The sequence below is a fragment of the Procambarus clarkii genome, chromosome 31 (assembly GCF_040958095.1).
Source record: "Procambarus clarkii isolate CNS0578487 chromosome 31, FALCON_Pclarkii_2.0, whole genome shotgun sequence".
NCBI classification, from domain to species: Eukaryota; Metazoa; Arthropoda; class Malacostraca; order Decapoda; family Cambaridae; genus Procambarus; species Procambarus clarkii.
The window spans coordinates 14,766,052-14,787,858 of NC_091180.1; the positions used below are offsets into that span (position 1 = coordinate 14,766,052).

The 21,807-nt window shown below is 38.3% G+C and overlaps 1 protein-coding gene across 1 annotated transcript; it reads right to left on the bottom strand.

The window, feature by feature from the left end:
* Positions 1-559: 559 nt before the first annotated feature.
* tex (THO complex 3 homolog tex) lies at positions 560-20,382 on the bottom strand. The gene is made up of 6 exons (XM_045743200.2): positions 20,147-20,382; positions 8,455-8,611; positions 6,314-6,527; positions 4,746-4,907; positions 4,263-4,416; positions 560-1,102 (listed from the first exon to the last, which is right to left on the bottom strand). The coding sequence occupies exons 1-6, from the start codon at positions 20,327-20,329 to the stop codon at positions 995-997; spliced, it is 978 nt and encodes a 325-aa protein (XP_045599156.1). The 5' UTR covers positions 20,330-20,382; the 3' UTR covers positions 560-994.
* Between the last annotated feature and the right edge of the window lie 1,425 nt (positions 20,383-21,807).

Sequence of the window (21,807 nt, forward strand, 5' to 3'; positions counted from 1 at the left end):
TGGTGTCTATATCTCGAGCAGCACATCCATAAACTGGAAAAGGTGCAAACGAATGCATCAAAATGTCTTCCAGAACTTGAAAACAAGAGTTTCGAGGAGAAGCTAGAGGCATTAAATATGCCAAAGCTAGAAAATAGAAGAAAGAGATGTGATACGATCACCACTTACAAAATAATAACAGGAACTGACCAAATTAACGAAGAGGAATTCCAAAAACCAGCAACTTCAAGAACAAGAGGACATAGATTCAAGCTAAGAAAACAAAGGTGCCAAAAAAATATTAGAACGTTTTCTTTTGCAAACAATGGTAGATGGTTGGAACTAGTGAGAAGGTGGTGGAGACCAAAGCTGTCAGTACCTGGTTGATACCTGGTTGATGGGGTTCTGGGAGTTCTTCTACTCCCCAAGCCCGGCCCGAGGCCAGGCTCGACTTGTGAGAAGTTTCAAAGCATTATATAACAAAGCACTGGGAAGATGGGACATCATGTGCGTAGCTCTCATCCTGTAACTTCACTTGGGTAATCACACACACAATTAATGGAAAGTAAAAAATGCAAAATGTAAAAAACAGTTTAATGTACAAGGAACAAATACAAATGTTATGGTATAAAATGGCAAGGCAGATAATGCTCAGACAAAGAGAGTCAGTTTTATCAAAAAAATTCACTTACGTTTGTGTTACTGTATCTCATGATATCAAGGTCAATATATTATAATTTTCAAATCATTCTTCATTATGAAACAACTTTGTAATAGACTATCTACAAACACTTTTCAGGTAATTAGTAATGTAACAAATATTAAGATAATGAAAAGATATTTCTTATTTTATAAAAAAAATTTACCAAATTTTATATGTATTAAATACACTGACATATCAAAATTATCACTCGAGTAAAATACTAGATTTCTTCAAACACTTATTTCATACGACCAGTAAAACAATAAAAAAGATTATGATTTCCCTTATAGCTAATGCAGAAGAGTTACAATTTCAACTTCGCTCACCAAGACCCCAGAGTTTGACGGTCCCGGCATCACGATCTCGTTCTCGATCATCTTTGTCATCACAAGCGTATGCCAGAAGAAAATGCCTTGGGTGCTGAGATGGAAATATGGTATATATATAATAATGCTGAAAACTGAATATGATATATAATTTTACTGAAAATTGATGAGCAGTGCAGCATATAATGAAAACATTACTGTGATAATCTCTGAATAAAAAGCTAAAGGCCACATCGGTACACGATATGAGAAATGCAAGGAAAGGCCTTTTATTTTTCAGTCTTTAATACACAATACCTCATGCATCTCCAAAAATGTATAGGAAAAATTACATCCCAAAACTCCATGCTTTTCACAACAAAAATGACAACATATGTTTAGAGAAAAATAATAATCACTCCACGTTTGTTCCAGAAAATAAAAGTATTTGGTGTATTTTTACCTCATCGCCTCATTTTCCACTTTCATGGGGAGGATAAGTATTATGTTAAATGGGTGTAATTCATTGATATTCATCTAAATTTGTAGTAAACTCTCAATAAACTTCTTCAAATCCTTGTAATAACAGGTGAAAAATTGTATGGAAAAATAAATAATATGGGCACTAGTGGGTTAATTTTGTTCTGCCACAATAAAACAAAAGCCTCAGTATGGGCCAATAGGCCTTCTGCAGTTACATTTATTCTTAAAATTCTGTGCAATTTTGTGCATCATCACTGAACGCAGAAAACGATTCATCTATGTATCATCTAAATAAATTGGAGATAGCATAGGATTGCAAGGGTGAAGCTCGGAGCTACAACTGGATACGCTCACTGTATCGTCCTCATAGGTGCTGTATCACTTGCATCGGACCTTCAGTGTTAGGTCCTTATTGCGCCTAGCTTCACCAATATTATGACCCTTATGTTCTTCAAACAATAAGGTTTGAATTTCACCGACAGAGCTTTAACTTTCAACACCGCGTCGGACAGGTGTTTGGGAGCCAGAGGCGCGAGCGCCACCCATGGTTGCTCACTCAGAATTAACCCAGCCAGCAGCCCTAGGGCATTCTGGGAATTTTTTTCAAGATGGCTGCCTCTCACTGGAGGTCCGAAGAGTCCATTTCGCACACAACCAACCTCGAACACATTTAGAATGGGAACGGAAAAATCAAAGAGTTTTCTTGGTTGGCGCAAGTTTCCCGCCGACCAAGAATACTTAGTTGGCGCAGTTAAGTGGTTAAAGACTGGTTGCACGTTCACTTTCTTGTAGACTTTATGGTATTTAGGTTAGATTTGATGAAGAACTTACAAAATTAATGTTATTTAAAATAAAATCCTCAACTTGGTGTTTCTTTTTATTCCTCACATATCCTTTAAACATCTTGAAGTGTGAGGAAATGCTATAATTGTGACCTTGAATACTCATAAGTTTCATGTCAAAGACAAACTGCTGCAGACATTTAGAGGAAATTTTTGTTGCTCTGGCAGACTTTAGCTTGAGTCAAAATTTTTCTATACACAGCCACACATTAACAAACAGAAAGAAGGCTAAAAAACCAGCATGGAATGTAATGAAATGTCATTTTCTGGGCGAGACCCGGAGGCTCCCCGGAGCTAACCGGGCTGATATGAATGTATTAAACCCTGGCATCACTCCATGCACATTGACTGATGCCAGGGCCTAATACATTCATATCAGCCCGGTTAGCTCCGGGGAGCTGAAGGGATTTCCTCCCCCCCCCCCCCCCCCGAAATACACTTACGCAACTGAAGGTCATTAATATAACATAAAACAATGAATACATATTGATTAAGTTTGTAATGAGAAATGACCTGGAAAAAATAGTAGTTAGGGAGTAGAGGATTGTAGCCTTATGGAAAAAATTACAATGTAATATAATAAAGATGGAATCGCTGGGTTATTTCAAAAGGTTAAACATACAGTACATTGTACAGTACTGTACATGAATTAGTTTGGTTGGGTAAAAATTGGCATGGCTTTACATAGACCAATAGGTCTTCTGCAGTTTCTTATATTCTTATGCTCTTGTTTGACCAAACAGCAGATCGAAAAATGCAACATATTCTGGAGTGCTTTACATGCTACACTATATAGAAGGAGAAAATTTATAAGAAACACCTCTTCACTGGACCATCTCCAGGAAGCACTCATCTCAATGATACAGTCTGGGAACATAAAATTATGTATATATAACGCTCTTGCCCTGATGATGGCAAATCGAGCCAAAAACACATTCAGCATTCTCTAATTCTTCAAATGTGGTTTTTCAGCATACTTGGATCAGTGTTTTTTTTATCATTGTTGCATGTACATATAATTACATGTAGCCTTTAGACAGAAATACCACTACACATTAACTGACACCTTTAATGCTGGTAAGATTTATAACTTTGAGTGTGGGCAAAAGAAATGCATCATAATCTACATCCGTATATAACAAAAGGACCCGTTTCAAATCTGCTCTCCGGAATAACACCACTCAAACCCTCCCCCAGTAATGAAAAGTAGGGACTAAGTAAGTAATTTTCAAAGGAAGGTACCTAGCTGGGAATAGTAGGAGTGAAATGACAACAATGAATAATTCTGTAAACGTAAAAGGCCAAAGGCTATTCAATATCCTCCCTTCAAAAATAAGAGGAATTGCCAGCTGTCTTTAAGAGGAAACTTAACACATACCTGTTAAGTGTTCCCAATCAGCTGGGCTGTGGTGCTTACATTGAACTGGGAGATGCAAGCACCAACAATATGGCTGATCAAGAACACTGTTCAGATATATGCAGTGGTGAATGTCTGTATCACACCCTATCCACTAAATGAGCACCACATCACACCCTATCTACAAGCAAGAAAACTACATTATGTGCTACCTGTAAGCTTAAGGGGCAACAACACACTACCTACAAGTAAGAGGACTACATTGTGTGTTGTGTTACCTGTAGGCATGAGAATCAACATCACACCTTATTTACAAGAGAACTACATCATGTGCTACTGTAGGCTTGAGGCAGCAACAACACACCCTCTCTACAAGTATGAGGACTACATTATGTGTTACCTGTAGATGTAAGAATCAACATCACACCCTATTTACAAGAGGACTACATCATGTGCTACCTGTAGGTATGATAGGTAACACCACACCCTACCTAAACTTGTTTCCTAATCTACTTTATTTACCCATTTTTCAGATGCCACCCATAATTATTAACAGGCAAATTTCTTACAATAATTTCCATAAAGGGCCTTACCCATGCTAGTGTGAAGGTCGGGTAGGCAACACTGATGTGAGCCACTTGCTCTCCTGTAGCCACGTGGGCAATGTCGATCGTCTGATCCTCACTACCCGACGCTAACAGCTGTCCATCATGAGAAAAACTGAGGGTGCGAACTGGCCATTCTAATCTGTAGAATAAATAAATAAAAAGACGGATACAAATTCATAAATAATGTCATATACAGGTACAGTACATTAAAACTATAAATTATATTTTAAAACCATTGTATCTACAACAGCATTAATACTGGCGACATTGTCCTGCCTAACAGTTTGTACAGTATCTGTATTCCAGTATACTGTACAATCTTCCCCAACTGTTTAGTATTTTCATAAAATTCACCAACTTGATTAACAGAAAAAGACCTTTCCTAAGAAAAATGGCATCAATAAATTTGGTCTGTCTTGACAATTTAATTAATAAATATACACAAGAGAAACAATATCTATATCATACCTGGATAAAGTCATCCTGCAGTACAGTTCCTGTGCATCCCAGATGGAGACGAGGGCATCAGCCGAGCCTGTGGCAAAGTACTGTCCATGGGGCTCGAACTTGATGCAAATACAGTTACCAGGATGTGCGTGAATGGAGTGAACCAGCTCCATCTCTGGATAACTGTTAGAAAAAATAAATAACATGATAGCTATAGACAATGAAATAATTGTTAGCTAGAAGGAACACATGTGTGATATGGTACAATATGTGAAATGTGTGTATCATTTTTGTATCAAATTTGTAAAATATGGGTTTATATGTAAATCATGGCACTGAGAATAAACATACATCAAATGAAGGCTAATGTGCCCCGCTGATATAAAATTCAACTTTTTGTCCATCCTATGCGAGCTAAACTTAAGACAAATGCATTTTTGTGATGCATTAGGATAAACATCTAGGTTCGATTATATTTTGAATAAATCCATCCATTCCAACGAAATACCAAGACAAGCATCAAGGTTATACTGTAGTTGTTCTTCTGTAGGTCCACTTATCAACTTTCTGATGACGGAAATTACGAGGAGTCATTATGAAGGAATTTGGCTCTCTGGATTATAGTAAGACCAGTTAATAAATCAGTACTTCCTGAACCCCTTAAGCAGCTCCATTCACTACCTGCAATTACCTTCTGTGCTCGAATTGTGAACAATTTTTTAATACTGTATATGCACAATGTAGGACTTTTAATTAGCCGAGCCATCTAAGGGATAAGTAACCAATGATGCTATTAGTTAGCTAAAAAGCCCAAAAACAATAAAACATATTAAGGAATAACACATATGTACTACATTTTAAGCAACTAAATTAAAGTGCTCTTGACATGCCATACAATAACAAAAATAAAGTGTGAAAACTCTGTAAATGCACAATATATGCTTTAGCACTCATAGCAATGCATACAAATAGTCTGTATATTGAACAGTGCTACACCTTGTGGCTGTTATGGGTTTAAGTACGTCAAACCCACCACAGCAAGGAATTTTATTTATTTATTTATTTATTTATATATACAAGAGTTCTTACATTCTTGTACAGTCACTAGTACGCATAACATTTTGGGCAAGTCCTTAATCCTATGTTCCCCTGGAATACGACCCCCACGAAGAATTGTTTAACAACCAAGTACCCATTTTACTGCCGAGTTAAACAAAGGCTACAGTTAAGGATTTGTGCCCAGTAAATCCTCCCCGGTCAGGATACGAACTCAGGACAAAGCACTCGCAAAACGCTAGGCGAGCGTCTTAACCACTACGCCACGGAGACTGAAATAATCTCTTTGTCTCACAATGATGCGTCGGTCATCAAGTTTTAAATATCAGAGGATTGCAAGTAGAGAAAACTTGCACCAAAGATGTTTGATAGAGCTTAAATTTTTTATATTTGAATTAATTGATTTGCTTACCAAATAAATGAATAATGAGCCATGTATAGTGGCAACTTACAACAACCCATTTCCATGTACCGTACTGAATAGTGAAAAAGTTACCTATGGGTGAAATAAAACTAAAATAATCTTCACTAACTTGTAGATATGTATGTATCCTTGGCCACTTTGTGCATTGGTAAGGTAAAACAAGTCATTGGCATTATTCCATGACAATTCATTAACTTCAAATTTGAACTGTTGCTCATGACGAATTTTCTGGCTGCGCACATCAATAAACGACACAAGATCCTCCTTGTTACCAACAGCAATGGTATGGCCATCCGGGGACCACGTGATGTTGATGTTCTCACCTGGTGAAGAAAGATTACCATTGGTTCATGACTCAAGCCAAGGTCATAAAAATATAACTATGGAAAATGCCATTTAGATTTGATAAATAGGATAAAAGCCATAAAAGCTATTTGTAACATTATCCTACCGATTCAGATTCTCAAGCAATCACTGAACACACTAAACTTCAAAGCTCTTTTATAAAATTTAGTTACATTTTCCTTAAAAATGTCTACTAAAATACTCAAGAGCCTTCCTTCTTAAATGGATAAATAAATAAATAAATAAATAAATAAATATATTTATTTAGTGAGTGAACAAACCATTACTAATTATCATTAAATAGAAATGTTATTGAATCTGCTGAATACAAATCTTGCGAGTCATAATTAGCAGGAATCTAAAAAACCCAAAACACTGCATAAACATTCATAATAAAGCTAATAGGGTGTTAGGATTTATATCTACAAGCATTAGTAATTAAAACCCCTGAAAGTTATCCTTAATCTTTATCTTGTCTTTGTTAGACACCTTGCATTATGCAGTTCAGATTTGGGCACCAAGCTACTGAATAAATGCAAGTTTTCTGGAAAGTATAAAGGGAAAGATTCTGTATACAGGAAAAGATTGCAAAATTAATACCGAGAACTAGGAACCATTCCTATGAAGAAGAGGCTAAGAAAACTTGATTGATATTTCTAGAAACAGTAAAAGCAAACATGATTTAAACAATTTTGAAAGAGGAATATTGTACCAATTTGTACTGTACTGCTATGAAAATAACCAAAGTTAGAATATTCAACAATGAAATCGAGTTGAATTTCAAATGAACTTCACTGAAAATTATATTTAAGAGTAAAGAGATTCAAGCGTCGGTTAGACAAATAATCAAGTGGGATTGCTTTTAAGTAAACAATAGCTGCCTCAAATGGGTAAACCTTTGGCAGATTACTTTATTATAATGTTCATGATTTAGAAGTGTGTACTATACATAGTTCTTTAATGTCTTGAAGAATGTATCGTGTTCTTTAAAGAATGAAACTCTGCATAATTATTTATTGTAATTTTTTCTTTTGTTAGGAATTAGGCCTCAAAGCAGGAACAGTACTGGATTTGGTTAAGTAATTCAGTGCCATGTTATTCCCAGAACACCCTCTACAGATCATCATATATCTCGGTCACCAGTTACTGCTGGGTAGTGGGTATTCAGGAGCAGGATACAAACCCAAAGTCTCTCACTTGCAAAGCAACTGAATTGACCGGTACATAATGGGATGCCCTTATTTATGAAGTCTAAGGGTAAAGTGATTAGAACAAGACACCAAACCCCACTCAAACCCCCTGGGTAGTTATCTAGATACTTGTGATGGTCTGACAGCATATTATAGCTCCAAAACTAGTATATTTTGTGAACTGGCTAGTGAAGCTTGTCCTAAACATAGAATATTCTCAAGTTATAAATTGAAGTTCTAAATTATAAATAGTCTATGCTTAACTCAATTTCTTTGAAACTGTCTGAAGTATTTGGTTTTCTATAAAGGAAATTCTAGAGATACTCAAATAGTTTTTGAATTTCATATTTCACATGTTTGAGAATAATACATGGAGTGTGCACTGATTCATTTACAGCATATGAGTATAGATTTGTGTATGAAGCCATTAAAAACAAGAGAACAACCAGAAGCACACTGAAAATAATAGTCTTCTACAGTAGTTATACATGATGTACAGAACTATACAGGAACTATATACGTATATACTATATACTGTACTGCATTAATATTTTAAGGGGAATCACTGTAAGCCATCTGGCTCTTGAGTAAACAGTACAATAAATACATGTAAAGTACTGCACCGACAACAACAATTTATTTTGAACTTTGATAAATACAATCCTTTATAGGCATATTTTATCTCTTTTAAAGGCTAAACAGTAACATCACTGACCCTTTGTATTGATGGTTGCCGAGCATTTATGTGTGCGTGTGTCCCATATCCTCACTGTCTTGTCCCCACTGGCAGAGGTGAGTTGCTCCGAGTGTGTTGGATGCCAGCATAACTGATCAACGCTGTCTCCATGACCTTTGTATGTGTAATCCTTTCTCTGTAAGTAATTATCAAAATAAGGCATCAAGCTGGGGAGACTATGTAGCATCATCAGTGTCTAGATATTCAAGGGGGCATTATATATCACTGAGGATGCCAATACGAGAACAAAAGCACATAAGGCAAGCGACAGAAAGAGTATCATCAGATTTGCTAAGGATTCTATTGAAGGATAAATGACTAAGAGGGACAGTTGGGAAGCAAGACACATGAATGTCTTGGAAATCGGGACATTCAACAAGATGCATAACTAAGTGGGTCAATGCAGTTTGGACAATAAGGAGCAGGGCTGCGTTCCATTAAGTGTACGCGAGTGAAACCTATAGGGCCAATACATAACATCCCCAGACATTTCCCCACTGCCAGTTACAGTGCAAGGAGGAAGGCCAAGGGAACAGGCTACTCTTAAGAGCACGCAATTTGTTACGAGTGACACATGACCAACGACCCTGCTAACAGTCACAGATTGAGAAATGAATGAATGGTTAGAAATTGGATGGGTCCAATGAGGAATGCCTTTTCGGGAAATCGGACAAGTGCAGACAGACTCTTAGCGGCAGTGTCCTCAAGCTCGTTTAAGGAAATACCAATACGTCTGGGAACCCAACAAATCTTAACTGATTTAATCCTGCCGTTTCTCTGTAAACATAAAAAAAACATCAGAGTTTGACTATACAGTCACACAAAGCTCTCTTGTTGGCCTTGCAGGCAAAATCACTTTTATATTACATCTATTCCATGTGCATTAAATGGAAATTGATAAAAGAATCAGAAACAAAGAAGGAAGATCAATTCATAATAAAGTTAAAAAGTGATCAATTTCTAAAATACTGTACAGTACTTACAAATGCCTAAGCAGGTAGTAAAATTTCAATGAGCTTGAGCAGTGCAACTACTGCATCATGCTTTGTGTTTACATAACTAAATAATAATTGTATTTCTGACAATTTTATTCAAGAACACTGACATAATTAGGTCTCCTACTGTCATGGAGATGATAATAATGTCAGGGACATAATAATAACGTCCGCCAAACCAAGGATGAAGCTGTTTATGCTGTCACCCAGCCAGTTACTAGCCAGAACAGTCAGTAGTATGCAAAAAAAAAAAAAAAAAAAAAAAAGATTGCCATGTGCAACAGGCCCTGTGGTATGCTCAGTTGGGTCACAGACAAATGATCTCACAGGACAGAATCATAATTTGGCAATATTTTCTTTCATCTGATGCCTAAATTGTTTTTTTATTTATATATATAAGAGTTGTTACATTCTTGTACAGCCAGTATACTTGGTACGCTTAGCGTTCCGGGCAAGTCCTTAATCCTATGTTCCCTGAAATACGACCCCCATGAACAATCGTTGTTACAACCAAGTACCCATTTTACTGTTGAGTTAAACAGAGGCTACAGTTAAGGATTTACGCCCAGTAAATCCGGATACAAGACACTCCGTACATTGACAACATCGCACACTAATATTTTTACCACTTCGGACACCAGCTTTCGATGTTTCGCATATGTGTACATGTTCCACATTAAAACGACAATATAATGCTATTAACAATTAAAATCTTCTATTTAACAGGCATATAGTTATTAAATGAAGTTTAGTGATGTAATAGACATAATCCGGAGTTGGTAAGGACGCCGCCCGCCAGCGTAAACACAACACACCCGAATGCCCACAAACACGATACAACGCACAAAACACAACACTTCTGTCAGTTTTTAGATAAACTCCTTTTATATTTATTATGTGATAGTTATACTTGCATAAAATGATAACTATTATAGGTAAGCGCCTAATATTTAATATTAATCAATAAAAAAGAAGTCAGAAGCCACACGCCTGTCTGTACATGTCTTTTGTGAAAAAGTATTTTGGGCGCTCATGTACTTGTGCGCTAGCTGGCGTTCACAACTGTTCTCGCCTACAAGCATTAGAATTAAACAAACGAATTTATTTTTTCATTTATATACAAGAAGAGAAGGCTACCCTTGAGTCTGTAATATTCATCTGATCACAGGTCTCCCATTTGGTCCTCATTGCTTTATCTTACTATTATTGAATGTCAATAACCGTATTATGCAATTTCATTTTCTTCTATTTCTTTCTTTATTATGCATCCCATACCCATCCCGTGGGCCGTGGTGTAAAGGATTACAGAGGCACATAATCGGTTCAGGAACTGAACCCTCTAGTTCGTTTAGCTAAGCAAATAACAATGTTTGATGCTAGTTACAAAATTATTAATGTTGTATACACATGTACACACACACTCATACATACATACACGCATATATATATATATATATATATATATATATATATATATATATATATATATATATATATATATATATATATATATATATATATATATATATATATATATATATATATATATATATATATATATATATATATATATATATATATATATATATATATATATATATATATATATATATATAATATATATATATATATATATATATATAAGTATGTATGTATGTAAGGAGAGTCAGGGAGAGAATGTTAGACACAGAGACGTATAGATAAGGATATGCAAAGTCAGTGAGAGAATGACAGAGATAGAGCGAGGAAAGAGACAGAGAGATAGGCTGACACAGAGAATGTCAGAAACGAGGAGAGGCAGAGACAGAGGGACAGGGACAGACGGACAGGGCCAGAGGAGGGACGGGGGAACAGAGGGGGAGCAGTGGGACAGGGAGGGAGACAGGGACAGAGAGGGGGACATGGACAGAGACAGAGGGACAGGAACACAGGGTCAGAGAGGGGGACCGGGGGACAGAGGGAGGAGAGGGGGGGGCAGGAGACCAAGAGAGAGGGGACAGAGGAGAGACAGGGGATAGAAAGAGTGGGCAGGGGGACAGAGGGAGGGACAGGGACAGACAGAGAAGGACAGGAACAGATGGACAGAAAGGGCGGACAGGGGGACAGAAAGGGTGACAGAAAGGGTGACAGAGAGAGGGACAGGGGGGCAGAGATAGGGACAGGGGAAGAGAGACAGGGACAAGGGGACAGAGATTGATAGGGGGACTGAAGGAAAGGGAGGGGGACAGATGATGGACAGCGGACAGAAAGAGTGGGCAGGGGGACAGAGAGGTACAGGGGACAGAGAGATGGACAGGGGGACATAGAGGAACAGGGGGACAGAGAGTAACAGGGGGACAGAGAGGAACAGGACAGAGAAGAACAGGGGGACAGAGAGAGACAGGGGGTACAGAGAGAGGGACAATGGGATAGAGAGGGACAGGGGGACAGAGATGGAAAGGGGGGACAGGGGGACAGAGAGGGGGACAGAGGGGGGGGAAAGGGATCTGGGACAGAGGACAGAAAATGTGGGCAAGGGGACAAAGTGCGGGACAGGGGACAAAGATGGACAGGGGGACAAAGATGGACAGGGGGGACAGGAGGAAAGGGGGGAGATGTATGAGGGGAAATGTTTGCGGAAGATGGAGAAGGGGTATTTAGAACGGTAAGAACGGTAAGTTAGAGAGGGGGCAACTAAGGCCCATCATTGAAAAACAAATGAGCAGCATTGCAATAGCATAAGCCACGCACATCTTTAGCCTGCGTTGTTGAGACATTGTCAATTAAGCGGTGTCCAATAGCAGTATCTTCGGTATTTAAGCGATACCTTAAAAAATACTGGAAATATTGAAAGATATTAATCCAGATATTAATCCCCTTGTGCAACGCACACAAGAGGCAACAGCTTCTAGCTCTACAAGCGGCAATATAAAATAGAGAACAGGCGATTGTTTTCACTCATAGTGTAATAAACCCACGGACCCGCCCACCCGCTGAAGCCGTAAATGCCAACACATTACTTCCGTTTAAAATTAAGCCGGAATAATCCTCAGGTATGTGGAGGATGTGGGAGGCCTTTGATCAACCGCCGACTTCCTGCCCCGTCGACGGGGCCATCAGCCCTCAGTGTGCCCTCAGCCAAAATAATATGAAACATGTATGTGGGTGTATTAAATATTTTAATTTATTATTTCCAAGATTTAACTGTTAGCTCTTGGACCCCGCCTTTCTAAGCGTCGGTTGTCTAATGTACCGACTCTCGGCCTCTTTTCCTCCATCATATCTAAACATATATTTTTATCTAACACACTCACACATCCCCAAGATGCAGCCTTTAGCAGCTTCCTGACTTTCAGGTTCCTATTTACTGCAAGGTGAATAGAGGCATTAGTGTGTGTATGTTTGTGTCTGTGTGTGTGTGTGTGTGTACGTGTGTACGTGTGTGTGTTTATGTGTATACTCGCCTAGTTGTGGTTGCAGGGGGTTGAGCTCTGGCTCTTTGGTCCCACCTCTCAACTGGCAATCTACTGATGTACAGATTCCTGAGCCTACTGGGCTCTATCATATCTGCATTTGAAACTGTGTATGGAGTCAGCCTCCACCACATCACTGCCTAATGCATTCCATCTATTAACTACTCTGACACTGAAAAAGTTCTTTCTAACATCCCAGTGGCTCATTTGGGTACTAAGTTTCCACCTGTGTCCCCTTGTTCGCCTACCACCCGTGTTAAACAGTTTATCTTTATGTACCCTATCAATTGCTCTGAGAATTTTGTAGGTAGTGATCATGTCTCCCCTTACTCTTCTGTCTTCCAGTGTCATGAGGTGCATTTCTCGCAGCCTGTCCTCGTAACTCATGCCTCTTAGTCCTGGGACTAGCCTATTGGCATACCACTAAACTTTTTCAAGCTTCGTCTTGTGCTTGACAAGGTGTGTGTGTGTGTGTGTGTGTGTGTGTGTGTGTGTGTGTGTGTACGTGTGTAACACACACGTACTTATGTGGTACGTATGTGCTACATAATTGTAAGGCGTTTGCTGAATTAGAAAAGTCGGCTAGCAGTCCACCCTTAACGACACAATTAACTCATTACATAAAAAAATACGTGGCTGTGCAACAGTGTGTGAGAATTGGGGAACTGGTGTGCATTTAGACGACTGGTGAGGACCAACAATGACGTAGAAGGAGGGCACTAGCGTCTGAATCAAAGGGCAGTGAGGGACAACTTGGCTTTATATATTTTAATCCCCTTACTGTACCGTGAGGCGTCCCTGGTAACCTTGCAATACCAACTGGTTTCTGATCAAAAGCTAAAGTCCAGTCGCCGCAAGGGCAATAAAGAGAAACAGGAACATTTGTGGAAGCTTTGGGACCGTTACGAGGAAAAACAGATAAGCACCTCACAGTTCCTCAAGGAATGTTCGCGTTTTATCCCAGGAAGTGCCTGAACTAGAATTAGAAAACAGCAGTCTGTTTACTGGTTGTTATTTAACTTAAGTTAGTTGTAAATGATAATGTAAAAATAAACACTGAGAACTGATGAGTTGCCCAAGACTTTTGCTCGTAAAGAGGGAATTGATTACAAACTTGGACTGCCTTTGAGCAGCCTGAGGGCAGCAATATCCCAGGAACATCAACTAAATTTCGGAGACTTGAGGCAAAGTGAAATTCAAACCAGTTACTCCATCTATCATCATTCTATTATGCAGGAAGAACCGCACGTCTATGGGTCATCCAATAATGTTAGCAGACTTCTAGATGTTACCACTGCTAGGCTTAGGCTCGGCTACAAGTACCTCTGGGAGTTTGTAACATCTGCTGATGTAGATTTGACTAAATGTAAACTCTGTCAGCAGAACTATTCGCATCCTTTGCGTCATTATATAATGGAATGTGAAAAATCGCGGAATTTAGAGATAACACCATCAATAGTGTCCAAGAAATGTGTAAGTACTTCATTCATAATGATGTGTTTTCACATCAAAATGTGTCAAAGATGTGTCAAAGAATTCTCAAAGAATTACTCATTATTGCTAACTAAGATAATTAGACGAGCCAAAACTAATTACTACGAAGATAAATTTACTCAAATAAAGAGCAACATTAAACAAACTTGGAGCACAATTTCACAAATATTGGGATCAAAGAAATCTTTAAATAACAAACCGACTCTCCTGTCTAATAACGATGGTCAGCTTTCAGCCTCTGATTCTGCTATTGAGTTCAATAGGTTCTTCTCTTCCATTGGTTCATCCCTTGCAAATGATATTCCATCTTCCAGTACTGACATTAAGGACTATCTTACAGGTAACTATCCACAGTCTCTGTACCTAAAGCCTATTAACTCCACTGACGTCAATGAGATAATCCTTTCCCTTAAAACCAAGTCTGGTGCCCTTGAGGAGATACCAACTTTAATTTACAAAAAAGCCTCCAGATCTTTAGCCCCTGCTATTGCTTTGCTCTTCAACAAGTCACTTGAACTCCAAACCTTTCCAGATATTCTAAAAAAAGCGAGAGTAACGCCTGTCCACAAATGTGGTGACCCCACAGATGTTAACAACTACAGACCTATATCAATCCTGCCAAACTTGTCAAAAATTTTTGAAAAACTTATATACAAGCAGCTTTACTCATATCTAGCCAAACTCAATATACTTAGCCCTTGCCAATATGGCTTCAGACCCAAAAAAAGCACTAACGATGCACTTATTAGTATGCTTAACTCGATTCATACAGCTCTTGATAAAAAGGAGCTCCCTGTTGGGTTATTTGTGGACCTGCGTAAAGCTTTTGATACTGTCAACCACCAAAACCTTCTTCTTAAATTACATCATTATGGAGTCAGAGGACACTCCCTACAATACCTCGAGTCCTACCTTACTGACAGGCTCCAATATGTTTCTGTGAATAATACAATTTCTCCCACCCTACCCATCAACATTGGTGTTCCTCAGGGCAGCATACTTGGCCCTCTCCTCTTTCTCATCTACATTAATGACCTTCCAAATGCCTCCCAACACCTCAAACCAATTCTATTTGCTGACGACACAACCTTCATTTACTCCAGTCCTGACCCTCTTGCTCTAAATGCCACAGTAAATACTGAGCTAAATAAAGTCCATCTTTGGCTAACTGCCAACAAACTCACCCTTAACATTGACAAAACCTTCTATATTCTGTTTGGCAATAAATCCTCTAGTCTTATAAATCTCAAAATAAACAATACCCAAATTTGTAACAAATAAGATGGCAAATTCCTTGGCATTCTCATTGACCACAAGCTGAATTTCCAGGGACACATTCTAAATATATCAAAAAAAGTTTCAAAAACTGTGGGCATTCTTTCTAAGATCAGATATTATGTACCACGCCCTGCTCTGGTGACTCTCTATTACTCCCTTATCTATCCTTATCTCCACTATGGTATTTGTGCTTGGGGTTCTACTACCCAAAATCACTTACGTCCTCTAATTACCCAACACAAAGCCGCTATTAGAACAATATCCAACTCTGGCCCCAGACATCACTCGGTACCCCTACTCAAATCTCTTAATATGTTAGATATTAAGTCACTGCACATTCTCTCATGTGTATTATACATATATAAAACGCTAAACTATAATGCCAATCCTGATCTTAAAAGCTTCATAGAAGGTTGTAACAGAACCCATGAGCACCACACCAGAAATAAATACAGTTTTGATATTCCTAGAGTACGTCTTAATCAAACTAGAAATGCTCTGCAAATCAAGGGGCCCAGAATGTGGAATGACCTTCCCAACCATGTTAAAGACTGTACCTCTCTCAACCAGTTTAAGATAAAAACTAAACACTACCTAATAAATTCCCTGTAATCTACCTCACTCCTCTATTGTCAACCCATGTCTGTTATTTTCTTTTTTTTTCTTTTTTTTTAATCAACACTGTTTGTCAACCTATTGTATTTGTGCTGCTTTTTCAGTCATGTTCCCCCTTTTTTTTATCTTTATTTGTATTTGTTCTCAACATCTTTTATTCTTTATGCTCAATTAGTATTAAGTTCTAGATATTAATGTTTTTCTTGCCCGAAACGCATTGCGTAATAGTGGCTTTAGGCATTGTATGTACTAGCTCTATCTATATATCAATCCATTAATGTAACATCACTTGTATGTATATACCTTACCTGAATAAACATCTGAATCTGAATCTGAATCTGAATCTGATGTGCTGCTCGAAATCTTAGCGAAGTATCCAAAATTTGCTTACTGTAGGTAATGCATGCACATGACTGTAAAGCTGCCGCCCAGTTGGGTGGGTGTGCAGCAAGACTAGTAACTGTGTGACTCACCATAGATGTAAAGTGCCTTGTATAGTGACTGTTGTGAGCCTCTTGTTGATCACTTGTGACACAAAGATTATTGATGTGTGTATTTGTGTAGGTGATTAGATATGTATGTGTATGTATATATGTATACGTATATATATATATATATATATATATATATATATATATATATATATATATATATATATATATATATATATATATATATATATATATATATATATATATATATATATATATATGTACTTGTATGTATGAGAGTGTGTACATGTATATATAATATTAATAATTTTGTAACTAGCGTCACAAATTGATATTTGCTTAGCTAAACGAACTACAAGGTTCAGTTCCTGAACCGATTATGTGCCTCTGTAATCCTTTACACCACCGCCCACGGGATGGGTATGGGGTGCATAATAAAGAAAGAAATTGAATTGAATTGGTCTGATTAAGACTTTATGACCATGTAATCTATGTTTTGCTCCACTACTTACTGGTTGAGTATGGGGTGCATAACAAATAATAGCCTCCTTCGGGGGCGCCTTGTTTCTAAACGTGTTAGTCTTAAATCCTTTAATTTAATCCTTTTAATAATAATAATTACTAATTATTGCTATCTAAGATAATTAGACGAGCCAAAACTAAATACTACGAAGATAAATTTACTCAAATAAAGAGCAACATTAAACAAACTTGGAGCACAATTTCACAAATATTGGGATCAAAGAAATCTTTAAATAACAAACCGACTCTCCTGTCTAATAACGATGGTCAGCTTTCAGCCTCTGATTCTGCTATTGAGTTCAATAGGTTCTTCTCTTCCATTGGTTCATCCCTTGCAAATGATATTCCATCTTCCAGTACTGACATTAAGGACTATCTTACAGGTAACTATCCACAGTCTCTGTACCTAAAGCCTATTAACTCCACTGACGTCAATGAGATAATCCTTTCCCTTAAAACCAAGTCTGGTGCCCTTGAGGAGATACCAACTTTAATTTACAAAAAAAGCCTCCAGATCTTTAGCCCCTGCTATTGCTTTGCTCTTCAACAAGTCACTTGAACTCCAAACCTTTCCAGATATTCTAAAAAAAGCGAGAGTAACGCCTGTCCACGAATGTGGTGACCCCACAGATGTTAACAACTACAGACCTATATCAATCCTGCCAAACTTGTCAAAAATTTTTGAAAAACTTATATATAAGCAGCTTTACTCATATCTAGCCAAACTCAATATACTTAGCCCTTGCCAATATGGCTTCAGACCCAAAAAAAGCACTAACGATGCCCTTATTATAGTATGCTTAACTCGATTCATACAGCTCTTGATAAAAAGGAGTTCCCTGTTGGGTTATTTGTGGACCTGCGTAAAGCTTTTGATACTGTCAACCACCATAACCTTCTTCTTAAATTACATCATTATGGAGTCAGAGGACATTCCCTACAATACCTCGAGTCCTACCTTACTGACAGGCTCCAATATGTTTCTGTGAATAATACAATTTCTCCCACCCTACCCATCAACATTGGTGTTCCTCAGGGCAGCATACTTGGCCCTCTCCTCTTTCTCATCTACATTAATGACCTTCCAAATGCCTCCCAACACCTCAAACCAATTCTATTTGCTGACGACACAACCTTCATTTACTCCAGTCCTGACCCTCTTGCTCTAAATGCCACAGTAAATACTGAGCTAAATAAAGTCCGTCTTTGGCTAACTGCCAACAAACTCACCCTTAACATTGACAAAACTTTCTATATTCTGTTTGGCAATAAATCCTCTAGTCTTATAAATCTCAAAATAAACAATACCCAAATTTGTAACAAATTAGATGGCAAATTCCTTGGCATTCTCATTGACCACAAGCTGAATTTCCAGGGACACATTCTAAATATATCAAAAAAAGTTTCAAAAACTGTGGGCATTCTTTCTAAGATCAGATATTATGTACCACACCCTGCCCTGGTGACTCTCTATTACTCCCTTATCTATCCTTATCTCAACTATGGTATTTGTGCTTGGGGTTCTACTACCCAAAATCACTTACGTCCTCTAATTACCCAACACAAAGCTGCTATTAGAACAATATCCAACTCTGGCCCCAGACATCACTCGGTACCCCTACTCAAATCTCTGAATATGTTAGATATTAAGTCACTGCACATTCTCTCATGTGTATTATACATATATAAAACGCTAAACTATAATGCCAATCCTGATCTTAAAAGCTTCATAGAAGGTTGTAACAGAACCCATGAGCACCACACCAGAAATAAATACAGTTTTGATATTCCTAGAGTACGTCTTAATCAAACTAGAAATGCTCTGCAAATCAAGGGGCCCAGAATGTGGAATGACCTTCCCAACCATGTTAAAGACTGTACCTCTCTCAACCAGTTTAAGATAAAAACTAAACACTACCTAATAAATTCCCTGTAATCTACCTCACTCCTCTATTGTCAACCCATGTCTGTTATTTTCTTTTTTTTTTTTTAATCAACACTGTTTGTCAACCTATTGTATTTGTGCTGCTTTTTCAGTCATGTTCCCCCTTTTTTTATCTTTATTTGTATTTGTTCTCAACACTTTTTATTCTTTATGCTCAATTAGTATTAAGTTCTAGATATTAATGTTTTTCTTGCCCGAAACGCATTGCGTAATAGTGGCTTTAGGCATTGTATGTACTAGCTCTATCTATATATCAATCCATTAATGTAACATCACTTGTATGTATATACCTTACCTGAATAAACATCTGAATCTGAATCTGAATCTAATCTCAAATCTTGCTACAATGTACCTCTTAATAAATGTTATGTACTCTCGCAACCCAATGTACCTTCTTGTATATAAATAAATAGATTTCAACTGTAAGGGGGTATGGTTTGCACCTTGTTATTCTAATAATGGATAAATAATTCTAATAATGGAAGCGCTAATTATATGAACAAGTGCCATGTATTTATTCAGACGAGAACAACAGCGAACACAAACCAGCGCATATACGAACGGAATGGTTTGTATGTACAAACTTCTCAGTGAACGAAGTTGTTTCTAGCCCGGTATCCGAAATTGCAGTATACGACTTGACCAGTCCCCGTAAATCCTCCCCGGCCAGGATACGAACGCAGGACAAAGCGCTCGCGGAACACCAGGCGAGTGTCTTACCACTATGCTACGGACACTCTTGTTATTCATTGTTGAACTGTGTTACGAGGGGAGAGTTGAATCCTTCCAAAAGGTTTAGGGTTTAAAAGGGGCCTCCATGAGCGGTCATTCTATACCATCCTTAAACTTTAAACAAACTTAACCTAACGAAGGTAAAAGATAATTTCTAGTTTACTACTGTCGGAAAGGGCTTCTCACCAGTGTCTCGCGATGGCCGTCGAACACAAAGATGGTGACACACTTGTCGTAGGACCCCGAGGCCAGACGGCGACCGTCAGCGTTCCAGCCGATAGTGTGAACCTTGCTGTTATGCCCCACGTACTCCTTCTGCTTGTTGTGCGAGTGGAAGTAAGTCTTCATTTCCTCCAAGTAACTCACCATCTTGACCGCCACACGCCAACGCTGACATAAACAAACAACTCTATCGCCGCCAACATCTTACAAATTACAACAACAAATAAATCAAAATTATGATCACATATATAACAGTTTAATAAATATATATATTACGAATAAAGTAAAATGAACTATAATAAAGATGTCATGCACTTTAAATAATTTTGTTCTATTGCGGGATTTCAGTGTCAGTTGACCTGCCTTCAGAAAAACCGGTTGTGTAAATCGGATCCAAACAAACTGTGCACTATTTCAAGGTTATAAAAGTGAAAGTGAATTCAAAATTCAAATTCAAAAATTCAAATGTTTATTCAGGTAAAGTATATACATACAAGAGGTGATACAAAAATTGATAGATTTATAGACAGAGCTAGTACATACAATGCCTAAAGCCACTATTACGCAAAGCGTTTCGAGCAGTTGCACAATGCAACTATGGGCACTCCTCAAACTTGGAGTCTCAAACCTCGCCTACTTCATTCCAAAATGATCTGGTACCAGAAATCTTAGCCAAATATCCCCAGTTTGCTAACTATAGGTTCAAATTCAAATTTAAAATTTAATTTTTTTATTCAGGAAAAGTACATACATAGATGATTTGCCAACATAAAGTTGGATTTATAGATAGAGCTAGTACATACTGTAGCCAGTAAACAATATACTCGCTCCAACCTCTCATTACATTAATGACAAACTTAATTAGCACTAATTGAGAAGCTATAATCTTTTCCATAATTACAGGTAACATTCTTTCTATCCTATTGGAGGAAGCTGAGGTATAGTCTAATAATATAAGCATCGAGAAGAGAATAGCCAATTTTTTTGCAGGAGACATCTCCCGTCACGCAGGGTGCAGTCGCACCTCCACAGATCTCCAGTATCATCTATTGATACTGGTAATGGCTCAAAAGGGCTACCACTTACGGGCTATTCATGCTCGTGCCACCTCTTGGGTGGCTTAATCTTTATCAATCAGAATAGCCAACCCCAGACGTCACCGCTCCTGTGCCAGGTAAGTCCACTACGGGCTCACCATAGCCCATGCTACTTGCCCCGCTCCTGTGCCAGGTAAGTCCACTACGGGCTCACCATAGCCCGTGCTACTTGCCCCGCTCCTGTGCCAGGTAAGTCCACTACGGGCTCACCATAGCCCGTGCTATTTGCCCCACTCCTGTGCCAGGTAAGTCCATTACGGGCTCACCATAGCCCGTGCTATTTGCCCCGCTCCTGTGCCAGGTAAGTCCACTACGGGCTCACCATAGCCCGTGCTACTTGGAACTTGTTCCGAGTAGCTGAATCTATAACAACAACAACAACGAATAGCCAACAGTACAATTTCCACAGTGATTCAGTTAACTTCAGTACAGACGCTTCGGAGTTACCACACCTCCTGAACCTCAAGAATGTAGCACTCGGCGTCTACAATTCTAAACGACCCAAGATGCTACAGCTTCGACACAGAG

Excerpts from the sequence above, each read along its gene's own strand:
- tex (XM_045743200.2), bottom strand. The coding sequence starts at position 20,329 with ATGGTGAGTTACTTGGAGGAAATGAAGACTTACTTCCACTCGCACAAC. Across the intron at positions 8,612-20,146 it reads ACGGCCATCGCGAGACACTG|AGAAAGGATTACACATACAA; the intron begins GTGAGAAGCCCT and ends AATTACTTACAG. Across the intron at positions 6,528-8,454 it reads GGCAACCATCAATACAAAGG|GTGAGAACATCAACATCACG; the intron begins GTCAGTGATGTT and ends TTTCTTCACCAG.